Source organism: Rattus rattus, chromosome 6 (assembly GCF_011064425.1).
Source record: "Rattus rattus isolate New Zealand chromosome 6, Rrattus_CSIRO_v1, whole genome shotgun sequence".
Classification (NCBI taxonomy): domain Eukaryota; kingdom Metazoa; phylum Chordata; class Mammalia; order Rodentia; family Muridae; genus Rattus; species Rattus rattus.
Genome location: NC_046159.1, coordinates 30,791,307 through 30,814,311, shown reverse-complemented (window position 1 = coordinate 30,814,311; position 23,005 = coordinate 30,791,307). Strand labels below are relative to the sequence as shown.

At 52.5% G+C, this 23,005-nt stretch overlaps 2 protein-coding genes across 4 annotated transcripts in view; both read left to right on the top strand.

Moving 5' to 3' along the window:
* The window catches only part of Ift122 (intraflagellar transport 122), a 68,366-nt gene extending 57,422 nt beyond the window's left edge, over window positions 1-10,944 (top strand). For 2 of the 3 annotated variants that reach the window (XM_032905862.1, XM_032905861.1), the window contains 10 exons: window positions 252-354; window positions 2,277-2,417; window positions 3,373-3,467; window positions 6,367-6,467; window positions 7,466-7,631; window positions 8,071-8,182; window positions 8,580-8,705; window positions 9,642-9,721; window positions 9,977-10,141; window positions 10,486-10,944. In XM_032905862.1, the coding sequence (XP_032761753.1) occupies window positions 252-354; window positions 2,277-2,417; window positions 3,373-3,467; window positions 6,367-6,467; window positions 7,466-7,631; window positions 8,071-8,182; window positions 8,580-8,705; window positions 9,642-9,721; window positions 9,977-10,141; window positions 10,486-10,575 (1,179 nt within the window). In that variant the 3' untranslated portion in view covers window positions 10,576-10,944. Of the gene's footprint in view, window positions 1-251; window positions 355-2,276; window positions 2,418-3,369; window positions 3,468-6,366; window positions 6,468-7,465; window positions 7,632-8,070; window positions 8,183-8,579; window positions 8,706-9,641; window positions 9,722-9,976; window positions 10,142-10,485 lie in introns of all 3 variants that reach the window. The other variant, XM_032905863.1, reaches the window with a different exon arrangement.
* Window positions 10,945-15,877: 4,933 nt separating this feature from the next.
* Rho (rhodopsin) lies at window positions 15,878-21,167 on the top strand. Its single transcript, XM_032907422.1, has 5 exons — window positions 15,878-16,530; window positions 17,989-18,157; window positions 19,238-19,403; window positions 19,503-19,742; window positions 20,694-21,167. Exons 1-5 carry the CDS (start codon window positions 16,170-16,172, stop codon window positions 20,802-20,804), a joined length of 1,047 nt encoding a protein of 348 aa, XP_032763313.1. The 5' UTR covers window positions 15,878-16,169; the 3' UTR covers window positions 20,805-21,167.
* The last annotated feature ends 1,838 nt before the right edge of the window (window positions 21,168-23,005 follow it).

Sequence of the window (23,005 nt, the reverse complement as noted above, 5' to 3'; positions counted from 1 at the left end):
CCTCTGTGGTCCAGAAACAGACTGTGTTGTTATTGAATCCAGTCGGTTGCATATTGCCGCTAATTGCCTTTTGTTTTCAAAGAGCTGGTTTGTTTTTGTGTTGCTGGGGGTTTAGAGGGGGGGAGACACTCTCCCCCTCTGAGTTGTCAGGCTGGCAAAATATGACATCTCTAACAGATTCAGCCAAGCGCCACATTTTCGGGGGTCGCAGGGGGCCACTTCATTAAGAATGCCTTGACTCCTCCTTCTAGGCCTTTGCTTTAGGTGAGAAGCACCCCGAGTTCAAGGATGACATCTACGTGCCCTATGCGCAGTGGCTAGCAGAGAATGACCGCTTTGAGGAAGCCCAGAAAGGTAGGCCACACATATAAAGGGGGTGGGGAGGGCTGCTGAGACATGGTACAGAGGCTGCCAGGCCCCTTCCTCGGCAGGTCCCAGGACGTACCCTCACCCTGGCTCAGGCTGTGTTTAGTGGTGAAAGAGTTTAGAACAGACATGGACATTGAAGCCATGCCTCCTGGCCCCATTGCTCCTGTTCTGGGACCCAGACAGGCCCTTGCTGGTTAGCAGCTCCCTGTTAACCTTGCAAAGCACCGCACTCCAGTGTGCCTTCCCTTTAATCCTCAGGATGCCCTCTGGCGTGGGCACCATAGTTATTTATGTTTTGCTAATGAGGAAACTGATGTTGAAGGAGATAAAGGAATTTGCCCGTAGTCCACCAGCAGGGAAGCTGCAGAGACATTACTGGAGCCAAGGCATACATTGTCAGGACAAAGTGAGAGAGTGGCCCTTGGTGTCTAGCATAGTCTCACCTTCATTTTCCTCTACTGAGAAAGAAATGGGCTTTGTTTCTGACTCGGGCAAGCCAAGCAGCCTCTCTGCCCCTTGGTGCTTCTGTTGGTGAAATGAGCCGTACACAGGGTGTGACGGCATCTGAGACAGAAGCCAAGGCAAGTATGGCACATTAACTGATAACGTTCATCATCAGTTAGCCATGTGACCGCCTTCGCTGTGGCAGGTGCTGGCTGGGCACTTAACCTGCATAACCTTGACTCTTGCCAACAGCCCTGCAGAGATGCTGAGGCTACACGTGCTGTGTGAAGCGAGCGAGCTCGAGCACGGCAGAGCCGGAATTGAGTCAGATCTGTCCAACTGGGAGCCTAATTCTCATGCCTGTTTAGAAAGTCTCTTAATTGGAGTGGGTGGGTCGTATTCCGTAGCATCTCATTTACACTTGTATATGGTAGCAGTTACCACCTCCTGACACACTGCAGAACAAATGTCCCCTCTTGGAGTTCCTTGGTTAAAAGCTGCTGTGAAGGACCGCACATTCTCTACTGCCTCAGCATTTACAGAGCACCCAGTTGCTGAAGTGTCTGCATGTTTGGGCAAAACACATCAACCTATCCATCTGTCTGTGTCCCCTTCCAAGAATCCATCGCCATAGTAACTTGGTACTCAGACAAGAGACAGAAGATGAGAATGAACCAAGGCCAGACCTTTCCTTCTCTGCAGGTTGAAGATGTGGGTCATTTGGATGCTCACACATGGTCAGGTGTCAGAGCTCGGAGTCTTCTGGCAGCCCTGGGGTCCCCAGAAGTTGGCCACGTGGTAGTGAGGGGCCCAGGAAATTTTGGTTAGACATAGGCATGATTGAGAAATTCTTTGCATGTTTTTATAAATGTCTGGTTTTGCAAGCCGAGCCAGATCTTTCAAGCACTCAGCTTGAGATGGGTTCAGTGCTGGGCTGGCTTCTGTTCTTTGACCTTGGGATAATGTTTAGTTCCTACCTGGCAAAGCCCATCATTCTCACTTAATGGGGGCAGGGCTGGTTCTCCCATCTTTAGAATTTTGTTCTGAGGATTCAATGTGTAATTAATAGTGAAGGTATTGTGAACCACTAAGTTCTACTACATCATGGGACCTGCTAGTGCTTCCCAGGAGTCATAAAGTCTCAGTCTGGAGTGGAGTGGAGTCAAGTTCCCTGTGGGCAGTGCCAGGCTTTGGAGCCTTGGGTTTTCTCTCTGCTGTGCCTTGCTAAAGTGGGTTGCCATTTCCCAGCCAAAAGGAGTGCATCTCCCTGTGCTTATTTCAGGATGCAGCCTTGGTTATTTATAGCCTGCGGCCTGAGAGGCACATCTCAGCACCGAGGTATCACAGATGCTCCCTCCCAGGAGTGGCCTGCCTCTCGAGCAGCCTCATATAAGCCCTGCACAATCTCCCTGCTCCATTCATGCTGGTTCTCTATGACATGCATTTGCTTTCATGGCCCTTAGCCTTCCACAAGGCCGGGAGGCAGGGAGAAGCAGTGCGGGTGCTGGAGCAGCTCACCCACAACGCTGTGGTGGAGAGCAGATTCAACGATGCTGCCTATTATTACTGGATGCTGTCCATGCAGTGCCTCGACATGGCTCAAGGTGAGTGAGCGACAGCCGGCTGGCCTCTTCCCTGGCCCCTCTTTGGCATCAGATAAAATCAGAAGAGCAGGGATGTTTCATTAAAGCACTGGGCTTGTTTATTGAGTGTTTTGCCCCTGAGCCTGTCTTGCAAAGGCACAATCTGGCCTGTCATCTCTTTCAAGTTTGCCTGCAAGTAGGACTTGCTGGCAGTCTGTCTTCTGGGTAGGAGGTCCCACCCTGCATCGCTAATTCAGAGCATCTCCTTCTCCTGCTACCTGGGAGCCTGGAGCTGGGCCCAAGTGAGCCCTGGCTTTAAAAAAAATTTTTTTTTAATTAAATGAAAAGATGAAGAGATCACCTTACAATAACTCACTCCAGAATCTCCCTCATCCCAGGCAGGAGGACAGTTTCAGACTTGCTTTCATTCATGTGGCTTCCCATGATCCCCTGAGGAGTTCTGAAGACGGAGGAAAGGAGGTAGCTGTACCCAAAGCTGTGTGCAGCAGTGGGAAGAGCACTGGCTGCCAAGTGTGCAGGGTGACACTGTGTTCCTGAGCTGCTGCTCCGCCCTGAGCCACAGCTGTCAGTCCCCAGTCAGAACCATCAGGCCAGGTGCCAGGTGGGTTTCTGTCCTGGCCATTGATGTCATCTCAGACAAGTAGCTGACAAGCTGAGGTGCAGGGTGAGCATAGAGCCAGTGAAGATGCCATTGCCCAACCCACCAGGCTCCCTTGGTGTGTCTGAGCCGGTAGGCCTCCTCCATTGGACAGAGCTGGCAGGGATCTGTCCTTCGGGGTTTCCTGGCCAGGAGCTCTGCCTAGCTAAGACTTATCATCCAGGATGGACTACTCCTGAGTAGGGCACTTGTCCATTGCTGCCCTCTGGGCCCTCTGCAGCATAGGAAGAAAAGATACCATCTGACACATGTTTAAGCCTTCCCTTCTGCCCTCCCCCGGGCCCCTTCCTCCAGTAGATCCCGCCCAGAAGGATGTGATGCTTGACAAGTTTCACCATTTCCAGCACCTGGCTGAGCTGTACCATGGCTACCAAACCATTCACCGGTACACGGTAAGGTGACAGGGAGACCGATGAGGCACCTTTGGTGTCCCATGCTCAGTGAGGGCCTCAGAGAGATGTGATATGTGATGAATTGCCCAGAAACCCTGCCCCTCCTCGGGAAGGAAGGGAGGGGCTTCTCCTCACCTGCCACTTTTTTTTTTTTTTTTTTTTTGACATGAAGTAAACCTTGGGGCTCAGAATTACAGTACAGGGCTGGGATAGGCCTTTCCAGTTTCAAGTTCAGTATTTGATGCCTCTCTAGATCAGTAAAGGCTCAAGTTCTCTCTCTGGCCCTCAGTCTCCTCTATAAAACAAGAGGTTGTCCTGTTCTCCAAAGACACACAATGAGTTAAGATCATTCCCTGATATTTGTTTTGTTTCTGTCTTTCTTGTTGTATGTTTTGATACAGTGTTTTTCTGTATAACAACCTGGCTGTCCTAGAACTTGCTCTATAGACCAGGCTGGCCTCAAACTCACAGAGATCTGTGTGCCTCTGCCTCCCTAGTGCTAAGATTAAAGGTTCGTGCCACTACCACCGAGCCCCATTCCATGATTCTTTTGATAAGGCCTTGTTAAATGAGTTACCATCTACCTCATCCCATGTCTCCTCAGCCCTTCACAGTCTTGATTAACGCATACTGTGAACTTATCCTGTAGCAACAAGCTAGGCTACACCAGTGACCCCTGCTCCCCATTCGCAAGTTCCTCTATATGTTAGACAGCGTAGGCTCTGTCGTATAGACTGATTTCATCCTTCAGCCACACTGAGATAAGTATGTCTGCATCGAGGAAGCCCAGGTGCCACAGAGAAGAGCCATGGTGTCCCACTGGCCCATCGGGCCCGTCAGTAAGCGGCAAGCAGAGCCTGGGCTTGGGTCTACTGACTGCAGTCTGTGCTCTCAGCTCTAGGATGTGGGTTCACAGGCCATCTCTGGATGCCTCCTGTCCCACTGTGATGTGTGACTTGGGAGATCCCCCACCTCTGTACTTAGTCTCCATCTCTGTGGAATGGAGATGGATGATAGCTGGTGTCCCTGAGGGCTCCGTGTGCCCTCCACTTTGGAAATGTGGCTCCCATTATACCTTAGGTAGAGGTTTCATAGCAGCTTCTATAGGAGGCCACTCACCCCAGTCCAGTGTCAACTCTGGCTCTCAGAGGCCCAGCTTTCCTTGAGTGTTCTAATCTTTGTCTGTATTCTCTCTGCACTGTCCAAGTCTGGGAAACATTAGGTCCTACTTGGGCCTGTCTTTTTGCTAGCAGCATCTGTGGGCTCAAGCAGACCCATCTTTCATTTAGGCCCCTTGTCTCAAACAGCTGAGGCGCTATGGAGATAGGAGCTGATATTGGAGGCAGTCCAACCTACCCTGGATGTACTGAGCTGCCTTGGGTGCCTAGCACTAGGCTCCTGATTCCCAACTTTCCTGCTTCTGCTCACTGTGTCTCTGCAGGGTCTCCTCACCCAACAGCTGAGCTCTGTCCCTGATGCACACAGTACTGAGCTAGGGGCCCCCTGTGGGTCCCAGGCTGGCATCCAGGCCAAAGCTGCTTTCTTGGGCTATTCCCCTAATCAGTGTCTGTGTGTGACGGTCCCTGTGACAAGGCCTGGGACACAGTGGTAAGCAAGTCCCTGCCATAAAGAACCTCCTATAGTAAGCAGGGCAGCCCCTCATGGGAGGTGGCTTCTTTGAGAGGAGGTGATCCCTCCACCAAAGAGGGGCACAAGTGAAGAAGGGGAGGGGAAAGGATTGGTGGCAGGCAAGCTGTGGTCTGGCAAAGGTCTGGGTGGCCAGCATAGTTGAGGATTTGGCATTGCGGCCAAGTGGGAGCCGATCCCAAAAAGGCAGAAAGATGCACAGGTTCTTCCTGAGGCGTGGGGCTTCTTTCCTAAGAAGTGCTGGTGATCTGGACAGTGGCTTACCTAGGCCTGGAGTCTTCACTCACACCCAGGAAACTCAGGTTTCTCTCATTTCCTGGAGCCAGCAGAAGCTGTAGAGATGTAAATGAGCAAACCAGCACGGTAGCACACACCTGAATCCCAGCACGCCACAGGTGGACGCAGGAGGATCATCCTGGTTACCTAAGGAGATTAAGACCAACCTAAGTAAAGACCTTTCCTCAAAAACAAAAACAAAAAGGAGAAAAAGGGGGTTGGGGGGGACAGAAAGAAGTGTAATTAGGAATTCAGGAATTTGGCTCTGAACCAAAGTAGAAAGTCACTTCTCACAGCTTTGGGCCTCACAAGGGCCTGTCCTGGTGGCTGCTATGGAAGTCCTGACTAAACCTTAAGACCTTAAGGGAGAGCTTCTGGTGGGAGGGGAGCTGGCCAGCCTGTCCACATCTGAAGTGTGGTTTGCTCTTGTAGCTGGATTGTAGTGTCAGACTCCCTCAAAGCAGGTCTTCACCATGCACAAGCCTTCCCTGGTGGGTTGGGCTGTACTGCTGGTAGCCCCTGGCACAGGTCTGTGCACTCCACCAGTAGCCATGGAGACCTGTTAGAGCTTGGGCCAGCCTGAGCATTGTGTGCATTTGGTGGCACATTTTGCTTCGGTAGCTGCTGAGGAATAAAGAAGAGACTTGCTGTGTCCTGCAGGAAGGAGTTAAGCTCCCCACTAAGTATTGTCCTCATTCCTATAAAGGTCTTGAGCTCAGGTCAGAGCATCCTCAGGGACACTGTAGCTGAGAGAAGCACATTCTTTAGGGTTGAGGGATCAGCTCTGGGTCTGAATCTCCACTCTGCCCTATTCTCTGGGTATCATGGGCTGTCCTTTACCATGGCATCACATTCCTCTCTGGTACAGTGTGACTGAAAGTCACTGCTAGCAAGCCTGTGTTAAAAGCCAGTGGGGCCAGCAGTGATGGCTAGCACACAGTAGGTACTCAGTGTTATACCTGTTCTTTTGCTGCAGGAGGAGCCATTCAGCTTTGATCTCCCCGAAACCCTCTTCAACATCTCCAAGTTCTTGCTGCACAGCCTGACCAAGGCCACCCCCTTGGGCATCTCCAAAGTGTATCCTCCCCACCCACCCTCCCTGCCCTGTCTAATGGCCCCAGTTCTCCACAGAGCACTTTACTGGCAGAAGCTCCCTCTCTCAGCAGCCACTGGGGAGTGGGGAGAGGCTCAGCTGGGCAGCTGAGCAGCCAGTGCCAAGGGGAGCTTTGCTTTTAGGGCTGTCTAGCAGCACCTGGTCTGCGATTCTGGCCAGCACCTTGTCCCAGGCCTCCCAGAACTCACAAGGGAGGGTGGGACTGAGACCAGGAAGCCCTCTGGATCTGCGACCATGTCAAAAAGGTGACAAAGCTGTCATCTAGTAGGGGTGACAAGAGGCACGACCTGATCAGAGATATGTACGCTGTGCCCAAGAGTAAGATGGAGGCAAGGCTGGATCTAGTCAGGGACAGCTATCCAAAGGAGGGGACTCCACGCTCCAGACTAAGGCAGCAGAGAAGACCATAGATAGGGTGGGTGTATAGAGGCTCCATGAGGTGGATGTAGACAAGCCCAACTCCTATGTGGGGTACTTCAAGTCTTGGGAGTCTACTTCTCCTCTGCCAACGAGAGCTACAAAAGGGTCAGAAGCACAGAAAAGAAATAGCCCAACATTTCACAAGCTTGAAAGTAATTTCATTTCCCTGTTCTCATCTGGCTCGCCTGCCTGCCTCCTGTAGGAACCCGTCCCAGAAAAGCACCCCAACTCACCATTAAGAACTCATTTCCTGAATGGTCCAGACCCATTATTTACTCTTCAGGGCCAAACAAATGGCCTTCACTGTGATAACCCTTCCATTGACAGGTCAGGTTCAGCCCTGCTATCTCGGTACCTGAGTCTAATTTGTCCCAAAAGTTGTGTTGATTTACAGGTTGGTTAAGTTGGGTGCTGAGCCTCCCCTGGTATTGTCCAATAGAAACACAGAAGTGACTACCTACACAAGATGCTTTCTAGCCCAGGGGTGGATAGTGTGGGCTCCGGGTCACACCCCTTTTGTCCTTAACCTTGTCAATGGCAGGAATACACTCTTCACGTTGGCCAAGCAGAGCAAGGCTCTGGGTGCTTACAAGCTGGCCCGGCATGCCTATGACAAGCTGCGGGGGCTGCAGATCCCTGCCAGGATCCAGAAGTCCATTGAGCTGGGCACCCTGACCATCCGCTCCAAGCCCTTCCATGACAGTGAGGTAAGGGCGTGTCTTTGAACCTGGTCTGTGTTCTGTTGGAAGATGGCTGCTGTGCTCTTGACTCCTCCCCTACCAGTGTACTGGGATAGACTGGGTTCAGATCCCAGGTCTTTGCTTCCTAGCTGTGCCTCAGTTTCCTGCTCTGTCAGGTGTGTGTATAAACCCTTCCCCACAGGTGGTAGGAGGTACTAGTGCAGCATAAACGATGCACCCGACACAGTGCCTAGAACCTGGTGAGGGGCAGGAATTAACAGTGGATAGTTGTCCTGTCAAGACAGCATCCTGCTGAGGCCCGCCTTGGAGGAGGTGTCTGGGCAGTGAGCCTTGGGTGGAGTCTTCAGTTGGCCAGCCTCCCCACAGCTGCAGTCTTTGGCCCTGGGAGGAGGGGAGGTCTGCACACTTCCACTTCAGCCTGGGCAGATGTGTTCTTGTTTTATAGGAGCTGGTTCCCTTGTGCTACCGCTGTTCTACCAACAACCCACTGTTGAACAACCTTGGCAATGTCTGCATCAACTGCCGCCAGCCCTTCATCTTCTCTGCATCTTCCTATGGTGAGCTCTCCCACTGCTTTACAGACATGGGGCATTGTGCAGAAGGTGATGCCACCATGCCGTAGATACAGAATTGCTGTCAGAATCCACAGAGGCAAGGCCCAACATGTCCCAACCAGAAGTCCCACTCTCATTATAATGACAAGCTGGGTCCATTGTTCAATCTGAGAGGCTGAGGGAGCAGTCCTGGCCTACCTCTTTCAAAACAGCCACTGTGGGGGGGAGGGGCTGCTGGGGACCTGGTCCTCTCACATGCACTGTGCCCCTTGCCTGCAGAGAGGCTGCTTGGGAAAGGGGACATGCTCTGGCTGTTCTATTTGCTCACACACTGCCTGGTGTGAGTGACAGTCCCAAAGCTCTCCTGAAGCCATCCCCCAGCCCCTTCCTGTCCCCCCAGAGGTGCTGCACCTGGTGGAATTCTACCTGGAAGAGGGCATCACTGACGAAGAAGCTGTTGCCCTCATCGATCTGGAGGCACCAAGACACAAGAGGGAGGGCAAATGGCAGGAGACCTCAAGCAACAGTATCCTATGCTCTTGGCTCGAGCCAGGCCAGGGCCAGGGGCTGGGAGGGGAGGCAGCATGGGCTGTGGTGGGAGGGACAAAAGGATAAGATCAAGAAAGGCTGGGGAGGTCCCCACACAGTGAGGACCAACATCAGAGGTGGGCAGAGAGCTGGCCAGAGCTTGCAGGATAAGGAGAGTGACACCTTCGTCTTCCTGTGAGGACTCCCTACCCTGCTTCTGAAGACACTGATCATGCTTCTGGTCCACAGCTAAGCGGGAGCTGTAGTACATACTTGTATATACTTGGGCAATCCCTAGCTTTCTCCTCAGGTAGCTCTTCATGCAGTGGCAGCAGTCAGTTCTCAGGCTGAGGAAAATAGAGTGTGAATCTCCCAGGTATCCATTCCCCTCTCCTGGAGGCCTCTACATCCCCTTGGTTCTACGTTCTTGGTTGGACACCAGTAATATGGCTGAGGCTCTAGGACAGCTGGTCCCCAGTAGGTATTTCAACAGCCGTGGTGGTCCTAGATGGAACACTTGGCCACACTCCCCTAATCCCTACATGAGGCCCTCCCGCCTGTGCTTCAGCCAACTCCATCACCACTGGGCAGAGGGGAGAAGGCTGACAGGACAGGGTTCTGTAAGGGTTCTCGTCCTTCACTCCATGGCTGTGACTGCTGAGTTTCTCAAGTGGCGGCTCTAGGCCTGTGGTCTCCACCCACTCAGGACCCTTGGATGGACACTTGCTGTGAGCCATGGTGTGACTGAAGGACAGGGCCACTTCTCCCTCTTTTCCTTTTCCACCTGCAGGCCTCTCCCAGACACCGTACCACTCTTCCCAAGTCTGTGAGGGCAACGCATAGCTCAGCTCCTAGGAGTGAATGTGTGGGCTAGAGGGTTGTTGGTACCTGTGCTGTACTAGACTTCCAGTCCGTCCTTGACCAGAACCTCCAGATTCCCAGACATTGAGGCTGGATGAGGCCATGGACTCCATAGGAGAAGACGACCCATTTACAGCCAAGTTGAGCTTTGAGGTGAGGCGTTCCCCAAGAGTGGGAGTGTGCTGACAGTGACCCTCAGTGTGGCAGATAGCGACTACCTCAGACACGGCTGGGAGAAAGAGAACGAGATAGCCTTCTGTAATGACTGGGTGGTTCTGAGCCCACTTCAGTGCTGGCATGGAGCGTGTCACAGTGCCCGGAGTTAAGATGTGGTAGTGTCCCTTTGGACACCAAGGATCCTGGGATCAGGCCAAGGGTATAACACCCATGTACGCCCCACTCTCACAGCAAGGTGGCTCCGAGTTTGTGCCCGTGGTGGTGAGCCGGTCAGTCCTACGCTCCATGAGCCGAAGGGATGTTCTCATCAAGCGCTGGCCCCCACCGCTGCAATGGCAGTATTTCCGCTCACTGTTGCCTGATGCCTCCATCACCATGTGCCCCTCCTGCTTCCAGGTACCCAGCCCACAGCTGGCCCCTCCTGCTCCTCCAGTCTCTGTCTCTCCCTTGGGAAGCTGTGGGGATGGGGGAGATCATGAGCTGTCCGAAACCCGCCCCCCTCACTGCCCAGCAGGTTCCTGCTCTGCACACCCCTGAATGAGGGATGTGGGAACTGTGACCTGTGACCCTCATTCTCACAAAGAGCTCCCAGTCCTCAGGTCAACACACTGCAGGTCTGTAGCTGCTACTGCAGCTCACTGCTTAGCTGCTTCCCCTCAGGGCAGCACTCCTAGCCCAGGCTCAGGGCTTTGAGGGGCACCTGACTCCACCTCCCTGTGTCCTGGGTTGTGTCTCCTCAGATGTTCCATTCAGAGGACTATGAGCTGCTGGTGCTCCAGCATGCCTGTTGCCCTTACTGCCGACGGCGCATCGACGACACTGGCCCATGAGCAGTGATGGCCTCTGGGGCCTCCTGCTCCCATGGTCTCCTTGCTGTTCCCAGACTGTTGGAGAGAAAGAATTAAACCCTCAGAACACATCTCCTGCCCAGATGAAGTTTGTATGTTGGGGAGGGGCCTTGCCTGTGTAACCACAGAGTTCCTATTTATGGCATTTCATTCCTTGTAAATAGCATCAGGAGATGGGGGAGAGAACGCACATATATTTTTCTAAGAAAAAAAAATGTGTTACTTTTAGAAGGGCTCATGTGTTCATAGCAGCCTGCTGTAGTCCATAGATCCGTCAGACCGTTACCGTGCACACTTTGCCAACAGATTGCCTCAATAACGACAAATAAAAGGGCTACTCGTTTTCATCAGCGTCTGCGTTTTAGCAAATCCTCATATTGTCTGCAACTTAATTTCCTTATGCAAAAGTGCACCTGTTTCTAATTTGATCTGAAAGGAACATTGCTTCTGCGTGCTCTTAAAGTGTAATCTAATCAAACAGCACCATGGGAAGGGGCAGGGGCATGGGCGTTTTTGTTGTTGTTTATTTATTTTGGTTTAATGGGGATCCATCTTGACAGTCTTGTCCTTGGAGCCCCTGGAGCATTTCCCCCGGGTACTCAGCCTTTCGGCCCCTTTCCTTTCTCAGGGGCTAGAAGCATGGGAGCTCCAGTTGGGATCCACAGAATGCTGTGGGTATCAGGCAGAATCTGGAAGAACTCACACTCACTGAGAAACTGTTCAGCCATAGCCCCGTGTTGGTTTTGAATAAAAGAAGAGTCATGAGGGGCACCTAGAGTTGTAATCCCCAGTTGTCTTGCATGACGCCTACCCGAGGACAGAGCATAGCACCCCTCCCTCATTACCTTAACAGTCAGAAGCAGGGAGGTAGAGCAGCCGGGAGCCATGCTGAGGACGCCTGTGTGACACTGGTGGTATTGCGCCCATTGCTGGGATGAGGAGATGAGGGCAGAGTGAGTGGCAGAGGCCAGGCAAGATCCAGGCCCTTCCAGGCTTCCTCTGCCTCTGTGGAGATGAAAGAGTGAGCTAGGCAAGGTCCAGGCCCTCCCCACCCCCTCTGCCTCTGTGGAGATGATGGGGGATGAAAGAGGGAGCCAGACAGTTGTGCCAACACAACTCCTCCGTCGAGTGTCTAATTGCTTATGATCATGCATGCTCTCTCTCCCACTAAACATTTATTAATGTGTTAGGATTTCCATTAGCGCGTGCCTTGAACTGAAATCATTTGCATATGGCTGGGAAAAAAGTGGGGTGAGGGAGGAAACAGTGCCAGCTACCCAACAGGCGTCAATCACAGTGACAGATCAGATGGTCTCTGACTGGAGGCAGGGGGGCTGTCTGAGATGCCGGCATGCATCCTCTCAGCCCATATCACAAAAAAATCAGGTGATTCCTGCTGGGAGCTAAGGCCCTGAGGCCGAGCCTGGCCACATCTCCAATATCTGCTGATGAATCCTCATGTCTGGTCTGAGCAGCCTCTAGAGGTACCCCTTTTACAGATATTGAAACTGAGTCTCAGTGACCGCGTTGTTGAACAAATGTACCTGCGGAACCAAGTTGGGCCCACACCCATTTGCAGACCACCATGTGCCATGATCTACTCTCTTCCCGACCTGTACTCAGCCCAGTACACTCTGTACACAAGGCCCTTCTTCAGCCTGAATACAGCGTTTTCAGCTATAGCCATCATCTAAGAATGACCCTGACTGGAGGAAGTTAGGACAGGGACCTGAGGTTTTGACAGGAAAAGATTGAGAAGAAGTCACTCAGGGATGGTGACTGCTGGAATACACAGTTTGGTAAGACTAGTCAGGGCCTGCGTCCAGTGCTGCATGTCATGTCCACGGTAAGGAAGAGGAAGATGGGAGATGACTAGCAGGCCAGTGAGTGAAGTGTCCTTGTGGATCTGTTTCCTAACCTTTCCCTCTCCAGCTGCTGAAGCTAGGAGCCCTGTGCCCCTGTGCTCTGCCTCAGAGGTTTAAAACCCCTCTTATGCCTCTTCCCTGGCCTGGGGTTCACATAGCAATGGCTGAGGTGATGGGACACTGAGGCCACCACCTGGCAAGGCTCTAATCCATCTGCTCCCCCCATCCTTCACCCAGACTTCAAGCACCTGCCTAGAGCACAGGTGCAACCTTGCTCCTCCCATCCGGGACACACAGTGGCTCCTCAATGGGAGCCAGCCAGCCCACAAGGCCCTGGGGCTACCTGTCTGAGGTCTGCAGGTCCTCCCCTGGCCACTTAATGTTCCTGTGAGACTTACATTTATTTCCATAGATTCTTCCTGAAAGGCTGCTGAGGCCTGGGCCCCAAGCTCTGCCTCAGAGTTAGTGTTCCTCAGCTATGCCTCTTTGCTAGCTCCGCTTCCACATTGAAGGCAAGGCTGAGCAGGGCAGGCGCAGCTAGGAGCTAACTGCTGCTTCTCTCTAGTTCATTTGTCTGCTGCCCTGAGGCGCCATAGCACTTAAAATAATAAGAGTATGTATAGCAAGCATTAGACCTGTAAGGAAGGAAAGGAGTGGCGTCCCTTGACATCCTCAGCAAGGCTATGGTGACACAACCAAGAGGACTAAGCCACAGGTGAGGAGAAAAGGAGGAGTCTGCTGACCCAGCAGCACTTTTTCCATCTGAGGCTTAAGAGCTATTAGTGTAGGTGACTTAAGTCCCTAATCCTCCGTTCAATGCCCTGTGACTGCCCCTGCTTCTGAAGGGCCAACATGGCTGCAGCTAGCCTCAGAGACAGCTTCTCAGGGCCCCAGCATCCAAGCACCTCATAGTTCTTCACTGACAACACTCCTGTGTAGCACTGCTCTTTTCAACAGCCCTGACTCGAAAAGAACTCAAACTGCAGGTCATCTAGACTGTGCAAACTTCACCTCTCCTGAGGGCCCCTAGCCTGCAGGGACAGTGTGTCTTGGATACCCGCCACTACGGACCAAGAGCTGAAGACACAGAGAAAGATGCTCAGCTGACCAGCATTCTGGATACACTAATGAGTGTGGATCAGAAGGGCAACCAAACGGTCTAGGTAGTGTCAGCATAGTAAACAGTATGCACAGTGGGGCTGGCTCTTGGAGACCCAAAGGGAGGAGCAGAGGGGCTGAGGTGATGAGTTTTCTCAGAGGCAAAGGCAGTGTTCAGGAAGGGGTGCCATTGCACTGCTCCAGGGCCGAGTGGGACATCAAGTCTTGCAAAGGAGCCATGGCGCCTTAATTGCACTGGCAGGGACAGGTTGTGATGCCTCAGACTCCCCAGACCCAGCAAGAGAGACCTAGAGTGGGAAGTGCAGCTTCCCAGGGTATTGGAGTGACTCAAAGACACAGGCTAGAATCTATCTGCCTTGGATGCTCACTGGCCCATCTGAGTCCAAGTGACTTAGTCCAGGCCCTGTCCTCTGGTGACTGTTGCTTTGATGAGGCAGACAGGCAGCCCTCTCCTAAGAACTGTTTTGATGAGGGATGTGGGGGATGGCAACAGAATTCCGTAGACTAAGTGGTTATAACCCCAGCTGTTACTGGCTAATTATGTGACCTTGGTAACCACTGCAGCCTCTAGGCCTCAGTCTCTACAAGTGCAGATACACGGCGCCAATCAGCTGATGGCTTCTAACAACTCTTAACTCACTCAGAACGTGTCTCACTGAACCAACACCCTGTACAGACGTCTTCCAGTGTCCCCTCAGCTCAGTGACAGCTTTCAACCTGTGGTGCTGCCTCTGTTACCCAAGTTAGGGGCAGTGCTCTGAGAGGTGACCTTGCTTGCCCACTCTCTCACTGGGTCAACAGGTGTCCACCGTGCAGGCTCGAGTTAGAGCCTAGGAGATGGGCAAAGTCCCCGAGGAGACCATAATGATGTTTCTCAAGCACAAGCTGACTGCAGAGGCACTGCTGAGCTGGGGAGGGGGCAGGGTAGATCTGGGGGTGACCACCACGGTCATGTCAGAATCAGAACCTCCACCTTGACCTCATTAACGCTGGTCTTAATCACCAAGCCAAGCTCCTTAAAACTGCTGGAGGCCAACTTCCAGCCCCTGACACCCACACCTGCCCTGTGCTCCTTTTCTCAAGCAGAACACCTGCATGGAATAGGGTTGCCTTTCTAAACATCTAGGAATCCCAGGCACTTAGAGACTTAAGCAAGGGAGTGCTGAAGAGCCTCAAGGCTCAGAGAGGAATACTTCCCTGGTCAGCCTGGGCCCAGCTCCCAGGTCTTTGTACTGCCTGAATGCCCATGTGGCAAGGGGCAAGGCATTTTCTCCCACCATCAGTTCTTAGCTCAATCTTAGAAAGGCTGTGCGGTGCAACTACACAGTGGGAACTTTTCTTTTGTTCCCTGTCTATCCTGATAACTACTACTCAGAACCATCTTTCTCATAGGGTGCTGGCTTCTTGCATCCAGTGCTTTCTTGTCTCTCTCGGGCCCCTAGAATCAAATCCTTCCTCTGGGACTCAGTGGATGCTCCACTCGTGTATCGGCCTGACAGTCATCCTGGAGCATCCTTCACGGGGGTCCTCTGGGCTTCACAGCTACATGGCCAAGATGCTGGCCTAACATCCCCAGACAGCAGGCCTAGGCCAGGACCTCTTCCCAGGTTGGCATCACCAGCAGGCCAGTAGGACCATCTCTCAGCCTACATAGAGTTCTGACGCCTCAGAGCCCCAGGTCTCTGGTCATCTTCTCTGCCCCTGAGATTCACTGGGCTGTAAACCCACTGCCTTCTAGGCAAGGCAGAACTTATGCCCCTCACCATGGCCTCCAGGCCGCACATGCTCACCTGAATAACCTGGCAGCCTGCTCCCTCGTGCAGGGATGGTACCCAGCAGGCCCCTCCCATCTCCATAGCCCTTGGTCATCCCTCCCTGGACTGGAATGTGCTTCCTCCCCTGGCTGAGTCTTGCTCAAGCTAGAAGCACTCTGAGCAGGGCCAGGGGCGCCTCCTTGGTCTCCCAAGTGGCTGGCTCATGAATGTTTAATGAACAAATGAGTGAGCAAATTCCAATTGAATGCAACAAATAGTTATCGAGCCGCTGGGCTGGGGTAGGGTGAGACTGGAGGTGATGGAGCGGAGCTGACTGTACACAGGGCTCAGATCCGTCAAGTGAGCTGGTGTCAGGGCCAGGGGACTGGTTAAGTCGGGGGTATCCTGGGAAGAGATAGCATAGGTGAGTTCAGGAGGAGACATTGTCAACTGGTACAACGTGGAGAAATGAACTTAGGGCCCAAAGACTCCAGTCACAGCCTGAGGCCACCAGAGTGACATGGGGAGAAATTCCTGGGGGACTCCAGGGCAAACAAGATGAGACACCCTTTCTTTACCTAAGGGCTTCCACCTGATGTCACCTTGGCCCCTCTGCAAGCTAATTAGGCCCCAGTGGCAGCAGTGGGATTAGTATTAGTGTGATATCTCCCGGATGCTGAATCAGCCTCTGGCTTAGGGAGAGAAGGTCACTTTATAAGGGTCTGGGGGGGGTCAGTGCCTGGAGTTGTGCTGTGGGAGCCGTAGGTGGCTGAGCTCGCCAGGCAGCCTTGGTCTCTGTCTACGAACAGCCCGTGGGGCAACCTCAAGGGCCGCAGCCATGAACGGCACAGAGGGCCCCAATTTTTATGTGCCCTTCTCCAACATCACGGGCGTGGTGCGCAGCCCCTTTGAGCAGCCGCAGTACTACCTGGCGGAGCCATGGCAGTTCTCCATGCTGGCAGCCTACATGTTCCTGCTCATCGTGCTGGGCTTCCCCATCAACTTCCTCACGCTCTACGTCACCGTACAGCACAAGAAGCTGCGCACACCACTCAACTACATCCTGCTCAACTTGGCTGTGGCTGACCTCTTCATGGTCTTCGGAGGATTCACCACCACCCTCTACACCTCACTGCATGGCTACTTCGTCTTTGGGCCCACAGGCTGCAACCTTGAGGGCTTCTTTGCCACCCTTGGAGGTATGAGCAGAGGGACTGGGGTGTAGCATAGGAGCCAAGGGGATGTGAAAGGACCTGGGGAGGTTCTGCAGCTTGGAAGCGGCAGCTTAATGGGTCCCTGTAATCGGTATCATCTAAAGGCTTAGCTTGTTCATTGACAAACACTGTGACCCCAAGCTCGGCTGTTGTTGAAAGCAGGCACTGAACATTCGTTCATCTATCTTGTTCTTGAGTAATACAAGAAACGTGGGTTCAGATAGGCCAAGGTCTCACTGAGGAGTCCTGTGTGGGGGTGTCCTCTGAGGCAGCTGAGCTGGAGCAGACACAGACTGAGCACCAGGAGTGAGCTAGAGAAGACACAGAGGTCTAGATCCTTCAGGACTGTCCCTGGTCTGGGAAAGAATCGCACATCTAACTGCCTGGCCAGCCCTGTCAGCTTCTGCCAGACTGCATGCTCCATACACCCGGAACCTCAAGTGATTCATCTGTTTCTTTTCTTTTTCTATCTTGGAGTTGGGCACAGTCTCATGCAGTCCAGTCCAGACTGGCCTTAAATTATGCAGCTGAGGATGTACTTGAACTTGTGATCCTCCTGCCTCAGCTTCTCAAGTGTTGTGATCCTAGTCTTGGACCACTATGGTACGCCAGGTGTTTCTAAACATTTCCTCTCACTCGACTGGAGAATCATGAGGCTATCTCGAGGAGCTCTGGGGCCTGTTTAGCTGAGGGACCTGAGGTAGGGAGCAGGCAAAAGTCATGGTTAGAGATACTGAAGGGCCAGGACCAGAGTCAGGGTCTCCTGGCTAGGACTCAGAGATGTTTCCAGAGGATGTAGGAGGAAACAGGAGAAGTGGGTGTAACAAAGCCCAAAGCCAGAGTGACCAGTGAGTCTAGCTTGCATGAGTCCCAAGTGCCCAGGGTACTGCCTTGGTAACACTGTTGGACATCTCTGTTACCTTCTGTGATCACAGTCCCCCAGCCTCTGGACAGAAGCTGGGGTGCTGTGCTGGTGAGCTTGTCTCTGTGGGGTCAGGCCCAGGCCGCATCTGCCATCCGGATTCTTGTCGGTAGCATTCCCATTATTCAGAAGTTATGTGGTCCTTCCCCACACTGGGCTTCTGAGGGTGACATGTGGACTAGTATCTGGAGCTCCCTCTTCACCCCTCTTCTTCCTCTGCCAAAACGCTAGCCAGGGTGTAGCCCTAAGCCACAGCTCCATCACTCTAAGGCGGTCTCTCTCATGAGCCTGAAGTTCTAACAAACAGAAGAGCTTCTGATCTGTTCCTTTGCTCACTTCCTCTGGCACACAGGTTCTTCACTCCCTCCCTCCCTCTTGGCCAGCCCAAACTCACTGCAATCCCTAAGGCCTGGTACAAGTCTCAAACCAGAAGCACCCATGCCACCCTGTCCTCTCTGTGGTGTTTGCTCTCTGGCTTGAGGTCAGAGCTGGAGGACTAATAGCTTCTAACTGCCTTACAGGTGAAATCGGCCTGTGGTCCCTGGTAGTCCTGGCCATTGAGCGCTACGTGGTGGTCTGCAAGCCCATGAGCAACTTCCGCTTTGGGGAGAATCATGCCATTATGGGTGTGGCCTTCACCTGGGTCATGGCGTTGGCCTGTGCTGCTCCCCCACTGGTTGGCTGGTCCAGGTAATAGCACTGAGTATTGGGTCTGGCAAGGTCTTTGTGGGGTTTCCATTCAGAACACAGAGCCCTCGACTTGGTTCCGGGCAAAATGTAACATGGTCTTGCCCCCTAAAATCACTCTGGTCACTCTCCCAGGCAGGGAGAAGAGAGGGACTGTAGTAGGCCAATGAGTTTGATTCTGTTTCTGAGCCCCATAGCAAGGAGAACGCTGGACATCCCAACCCTTCACCTTGGCCAAGTCCCTAATCCTCAGCTAAGCCAAGGCCGAAGTACAATCCTCTTTGGTTGAGTTTGGGTATGGGCAGCTCTCTCTCTCTCTCTCTCTGACCTTGGACCTTGGCCCCTGGAGAAGCTGAACCTTTCCAATATGCCTGTGACATTGTAGCCCCAGAAACTAGTTCTCATCTAGCTTCCAGGCCACCATATCTAAATGAGACAAGAGAGGGTGGGGTCCATGGTTTGGGCACTTGGACAGGCTATGTGATGCACAAAGCCTCAGAGAATCTCCATTCTCTGCTCACATCTCCTCCCCATCCCAGGAGCTCACCCAGTGGCCCTGATTGAGTAAGAGCCCCTTACCGTTCACCTCTCACTGGCCTCTTCCCCCACCTTCACTCACTTGGCTTGGCAGGCCTCTATAGACACACTCAATGGACACTCAGGTTTCTGAGTGCAGCCCAGTGTCTTTGTCCTCAGATATCATCACGACATCCTCGTTTCTAGACGCTGCACAAGGTTCTGATAACCGCAGCAGGCCTACCCTTACTGTAGAAATTATTGCTGTTACTAGGAGACCTGCACATCACACTGCAGCATTCACAGGGAAGGCCTCAGCTCCCCTCCCCAGCATCCTCTGCCTACTCATGTAACCACCAAAGGGCAGCAGGCTGGAGAGGAGAGCTGTGTGACTAAGTGACAGGGAGCTTGAGAGTTGTCTGAGGGCAGAGAAGCTAAGTCTCACCTGGTGATGGGGCCAGCAGGTAATAACCATGCTTCCCTAGGCCCACAGAAACTGTAGCCTCCAGGAACCCCACACTTATGTCCGGCTGGGCATGTGTTTTCTCTCTGCTTTATCACCCTTAGGTACATCCCCGAGGGCATGCAGTGTTCATGCGGGATTGACTACTACACACTCAAGCCTGAGGTCAACAATGAGTCCTTCGTCATCTACATGTTCGTGGTCCACTTCACCATCCCCATGATCGTCATCTTCTTCTGCTACGGGCAGCTGGTCTTCACCGTCAAGGAGGCATGAGTGGGGCCACCCTGGGGCTGGGTGGCCAGAGCCGGGTGGGTGCCAGGGTTTGCATGGACCCCATGGGCTAGACACAGGTCTGTCTCCCTGCAGGCCGCTGCCCAGCAACAGGAGTCGGCTACCACTCAGAAGGCAGAGAAGGAAGTCACGCGCATGGTCATCATCATGGTCATCTTCTTCCTGATCTGCTGGCTTCCCTATGCCAGTGTGGCCATGTACATCTTTACCCACCAGGGCTCCAACTTCGGCCCCATCTTCATGACCCTTCCCGCTTTCTTTGCTAAGACCGCCTCCATCTACAACCCAATCATCTACATCATGATGAACAAGCAGGTGCTGCCTGGGTTGAGACAGGGCTTGTGGAGAGAGAGGGAGAGAATGGAAGGGGAGGGGAGGGCAGGGAAGGCGGTCCACTCAGACTGCTGGCAGGCCATGATCTCTCAGGCTGGTGACCCCCCAGTCTCATGGAGTAAGTCCTCTGGGTGACCTGCCATCCAGTCCTGTGAGATACAGCTGACCAGATGGTTCTGGAAGTCAGCTTTAGAAGTCAGCTAGAAGCCAGGTGCAATCGCCCATGTTTGTAATCTTAATCCTGAGGCAGGAGGATCTTGAGCTCCAGGTCAGCCTGGGCTAGATAGTGGGTGTGTGTCCCCCTCGCCCAAAGCAGGCTGTGAACATACTGCTGTGTCTCAGTGCTCAGGATGCTGAAGTGGGCAGATTAGAAATTCAAAGCTATCTTTGGCAATACAGTGATTTGGGGGCCAACCTGGGCTACATGAGAGTCTGTCTTAAGAAGTAACCAGAAAATGTCAGGTAGTTCCAAGGCTAGGAATAGAATGGTCTCACTGTAAAGCTGTAGAAATTGCTAGTTCTGGGAAGAAAGGGATTAAGCCGCTGTTAAAAGTCACAGTTTCCCTGCAGAAAAGGATGTAGTCACTAGACCTTGACTCTGGGTTCCAGTTCTAGTTCTGCCACATTCAGGCTGTGTGACCTTGGGTAAGTCAGATCTGGGCTTCGGTTTCCCTATTTATTTATAGGAAATAAATCACAAATCACAAATTCTCAAATTAGATAAGATCACAAGGTCCTACTCATCCACAGGACACATGGAATGTCATTTGACAGACCCCCTCATGCTGTGTTCCTGACATCTCTGGTTGAAGGGCAACATACATTTAGCACGCTCCCCCAGGGAGCCAGGCTTAGGGAGGGGACATGCTGGAGGTGGGGTTGAGGTAGTGGAGTGGTAGGGCCCCGTCCTGACTGGTGCCTCTTGTCTTCCAGTTCCGGAACTGCATGCTCACCACGCTCTGCTGCGGCAAGAATCCACTGGGAGATGATGAGGCCTCTGCCACTGCCTCCAAGACGGAGACCAGCCAGGTGGCTCCAGCCTAAGCCTGGCCAGAGACTGTGGCTGACTGTAGGAGTCTCCTGTCCCCACTCACCCCAGCCACAGCCCCCACCAGGAGCAGCACCCGTTGGAATGAGGTCATGCAGGCTCCCTCAGTGTTCTTTTCTTTGTTTTTAATGAATTCATGAAAGCAAAATGAGGCTCCCCACTCAACAGGGACAGCCTGACAAAGGACATCCATCCACCAAGACCCCCAGCCTGGAGTCCCCAATTCCCGGGGGCCAGCGGGATCTGTACCCCTCCCCTCAGCTTGTGTCTCAGGAACATGACAAGTGTCCCGGCTTACGACTAAGTGTCTAGGACAGAATGGAACACATAGTAGCTGATTAATAAATGCTAGTTGGATGAAGGGAGGAATGAGTGACTGAATGAGTGGATATATGAGTGAAGGGATTAACGGAAGGGAACATGGATGTCCTCAGGTGCCCAAACTGGCAGACCCAGTCATGTTTGACTGGAATCTGTACACTGTTTTACATACCTGCTCTGGTTTTCTCTGCACCCCACCCCCACCCCAGATGGGATCTCCCAAATCCAGGGCCCTGACAGAATGTGGCTGCTTCAAAGACAGATGAAGGGAAGGAGAAAGAAGGAGGAAGGAAGAGAGACACACAGAGAAAATTGTGTGAGTGTGTGAGTGTGTGTGTATGTGTGTGTGCAAACACTTTGTATATAAAGAGCAAAACTGGTAGTTGTGTTACAGGTAACACCAACTAATATAATTAATTAGCCATCCTAATGGTCTCTGCTTATTAGTGACTGCTTGGGAGTTGGGCAGGGCCTAAGCACTCAGATAAGGTATTTCCCCCAGCCTCAGTAGGCTTTTACAAATGAACCAGACCTTCAGGCCTGTGTAGAAATGGAGCTGGATCACAGAGATGAATGACAGTGACAGCAATGTGGGCTGCAGTCATTAGGACTAAGAAAGCATTGAGACCAGGAGTCTCAGGCAAGGCCTAGGTCCTCCCTTCAGTATGAAAGCCTTGGCTCTTGTCTCTCAACCTACTTGTCCTGTGGAGACCCAGCCCTTCCTCTTGGCTTCCAGATACATTTGCTCGTCTACACCAGCAACCAAGTGGCAACAGTTCCAGGCCAGTATGGAGTTTTGGAAGCCATGCCAAATATGTCCACCTTCAGGGAGAAGCTGAGTCCTTGATGCCACCCTTTTCTGAAGAGCTCAGAAACACAGTGCAAGACCTGACCAGGCCTCATTCTTAGGATGCTCATGGATCTAGTTCCCAGCTACCTTGCTGGATGTGCTGTATTACTTGGCCTTTGATCTTTTCTTTATCCCACAGAGTTTTGGTTTGAGGCCAACAGGAGCTCTGGGGTGCCAGAATTGAGCAGCCTCAGTCTGCATCCCTCCTCTATAGAACCACAGCCGGGTCCTCAGCAGGCCCAGCTCTGCATGGGGACAAAGACAAACAGAGGCATTAAAAGCTCAGCTCCTACATTTGGTGGCAGTGGTAGTCTGTTGCTCTCAAGCCCTTTCAAAATGGATGGAAACTGGGAAGCTTCCCTGGTCCCTGGCTAGGGAGGACTAGACTATGTGGGGATAAGCAGTCCAGAGTCTCTGGGGAATGTGATAGAGCAGCTCCATCAATTTTAGAAACTCAGCTTGAGCAGTATAGAGACATGGTGACCTTTCTAAGCCTCTGTATCTGTAAAGAGGAGCTTAGACCTGCCCTTGAGGGGATTGTATGAGATTTAAGAGACTTACGTGGCCAGCCTACTTCCTGGCATGCTGAAGACATTGGCATACTCTGGTATTCTAGACCTTGGCTCAGAGCTGTCCTTACCAGCACACCTCCACTTATCAAAGGAATGGGTTGGAGCCTCAGATGTGGAATAATACCATCTTCCAAGGAGGAAAGGGTGCCAGGATCTGGAATGAAAGTTTCTCCATGCCATGTTGGACAAGGGCAGGTGACAGCAAGGGGTTATTTGCTTGCTCTCTTCATAAGTGATGAAGTTTCATTTGGTCACAAGTGACAAGAAGTTCACCCCAATTGCTGAAACAGAGACTGTCTATTGGCTTATAGACATGAAAGCCCACTTCCCTCCACTTCAGGCCAGCTAGATGTAGAAGCTCAGACCTGTGACCCTTTGTGTGTCTCTTCTGTGTTGACTTTACTCAAAGGCCTATCCTCAGAGGTGGCAGAAATCCCTCCAGAAAGGGGCTTTC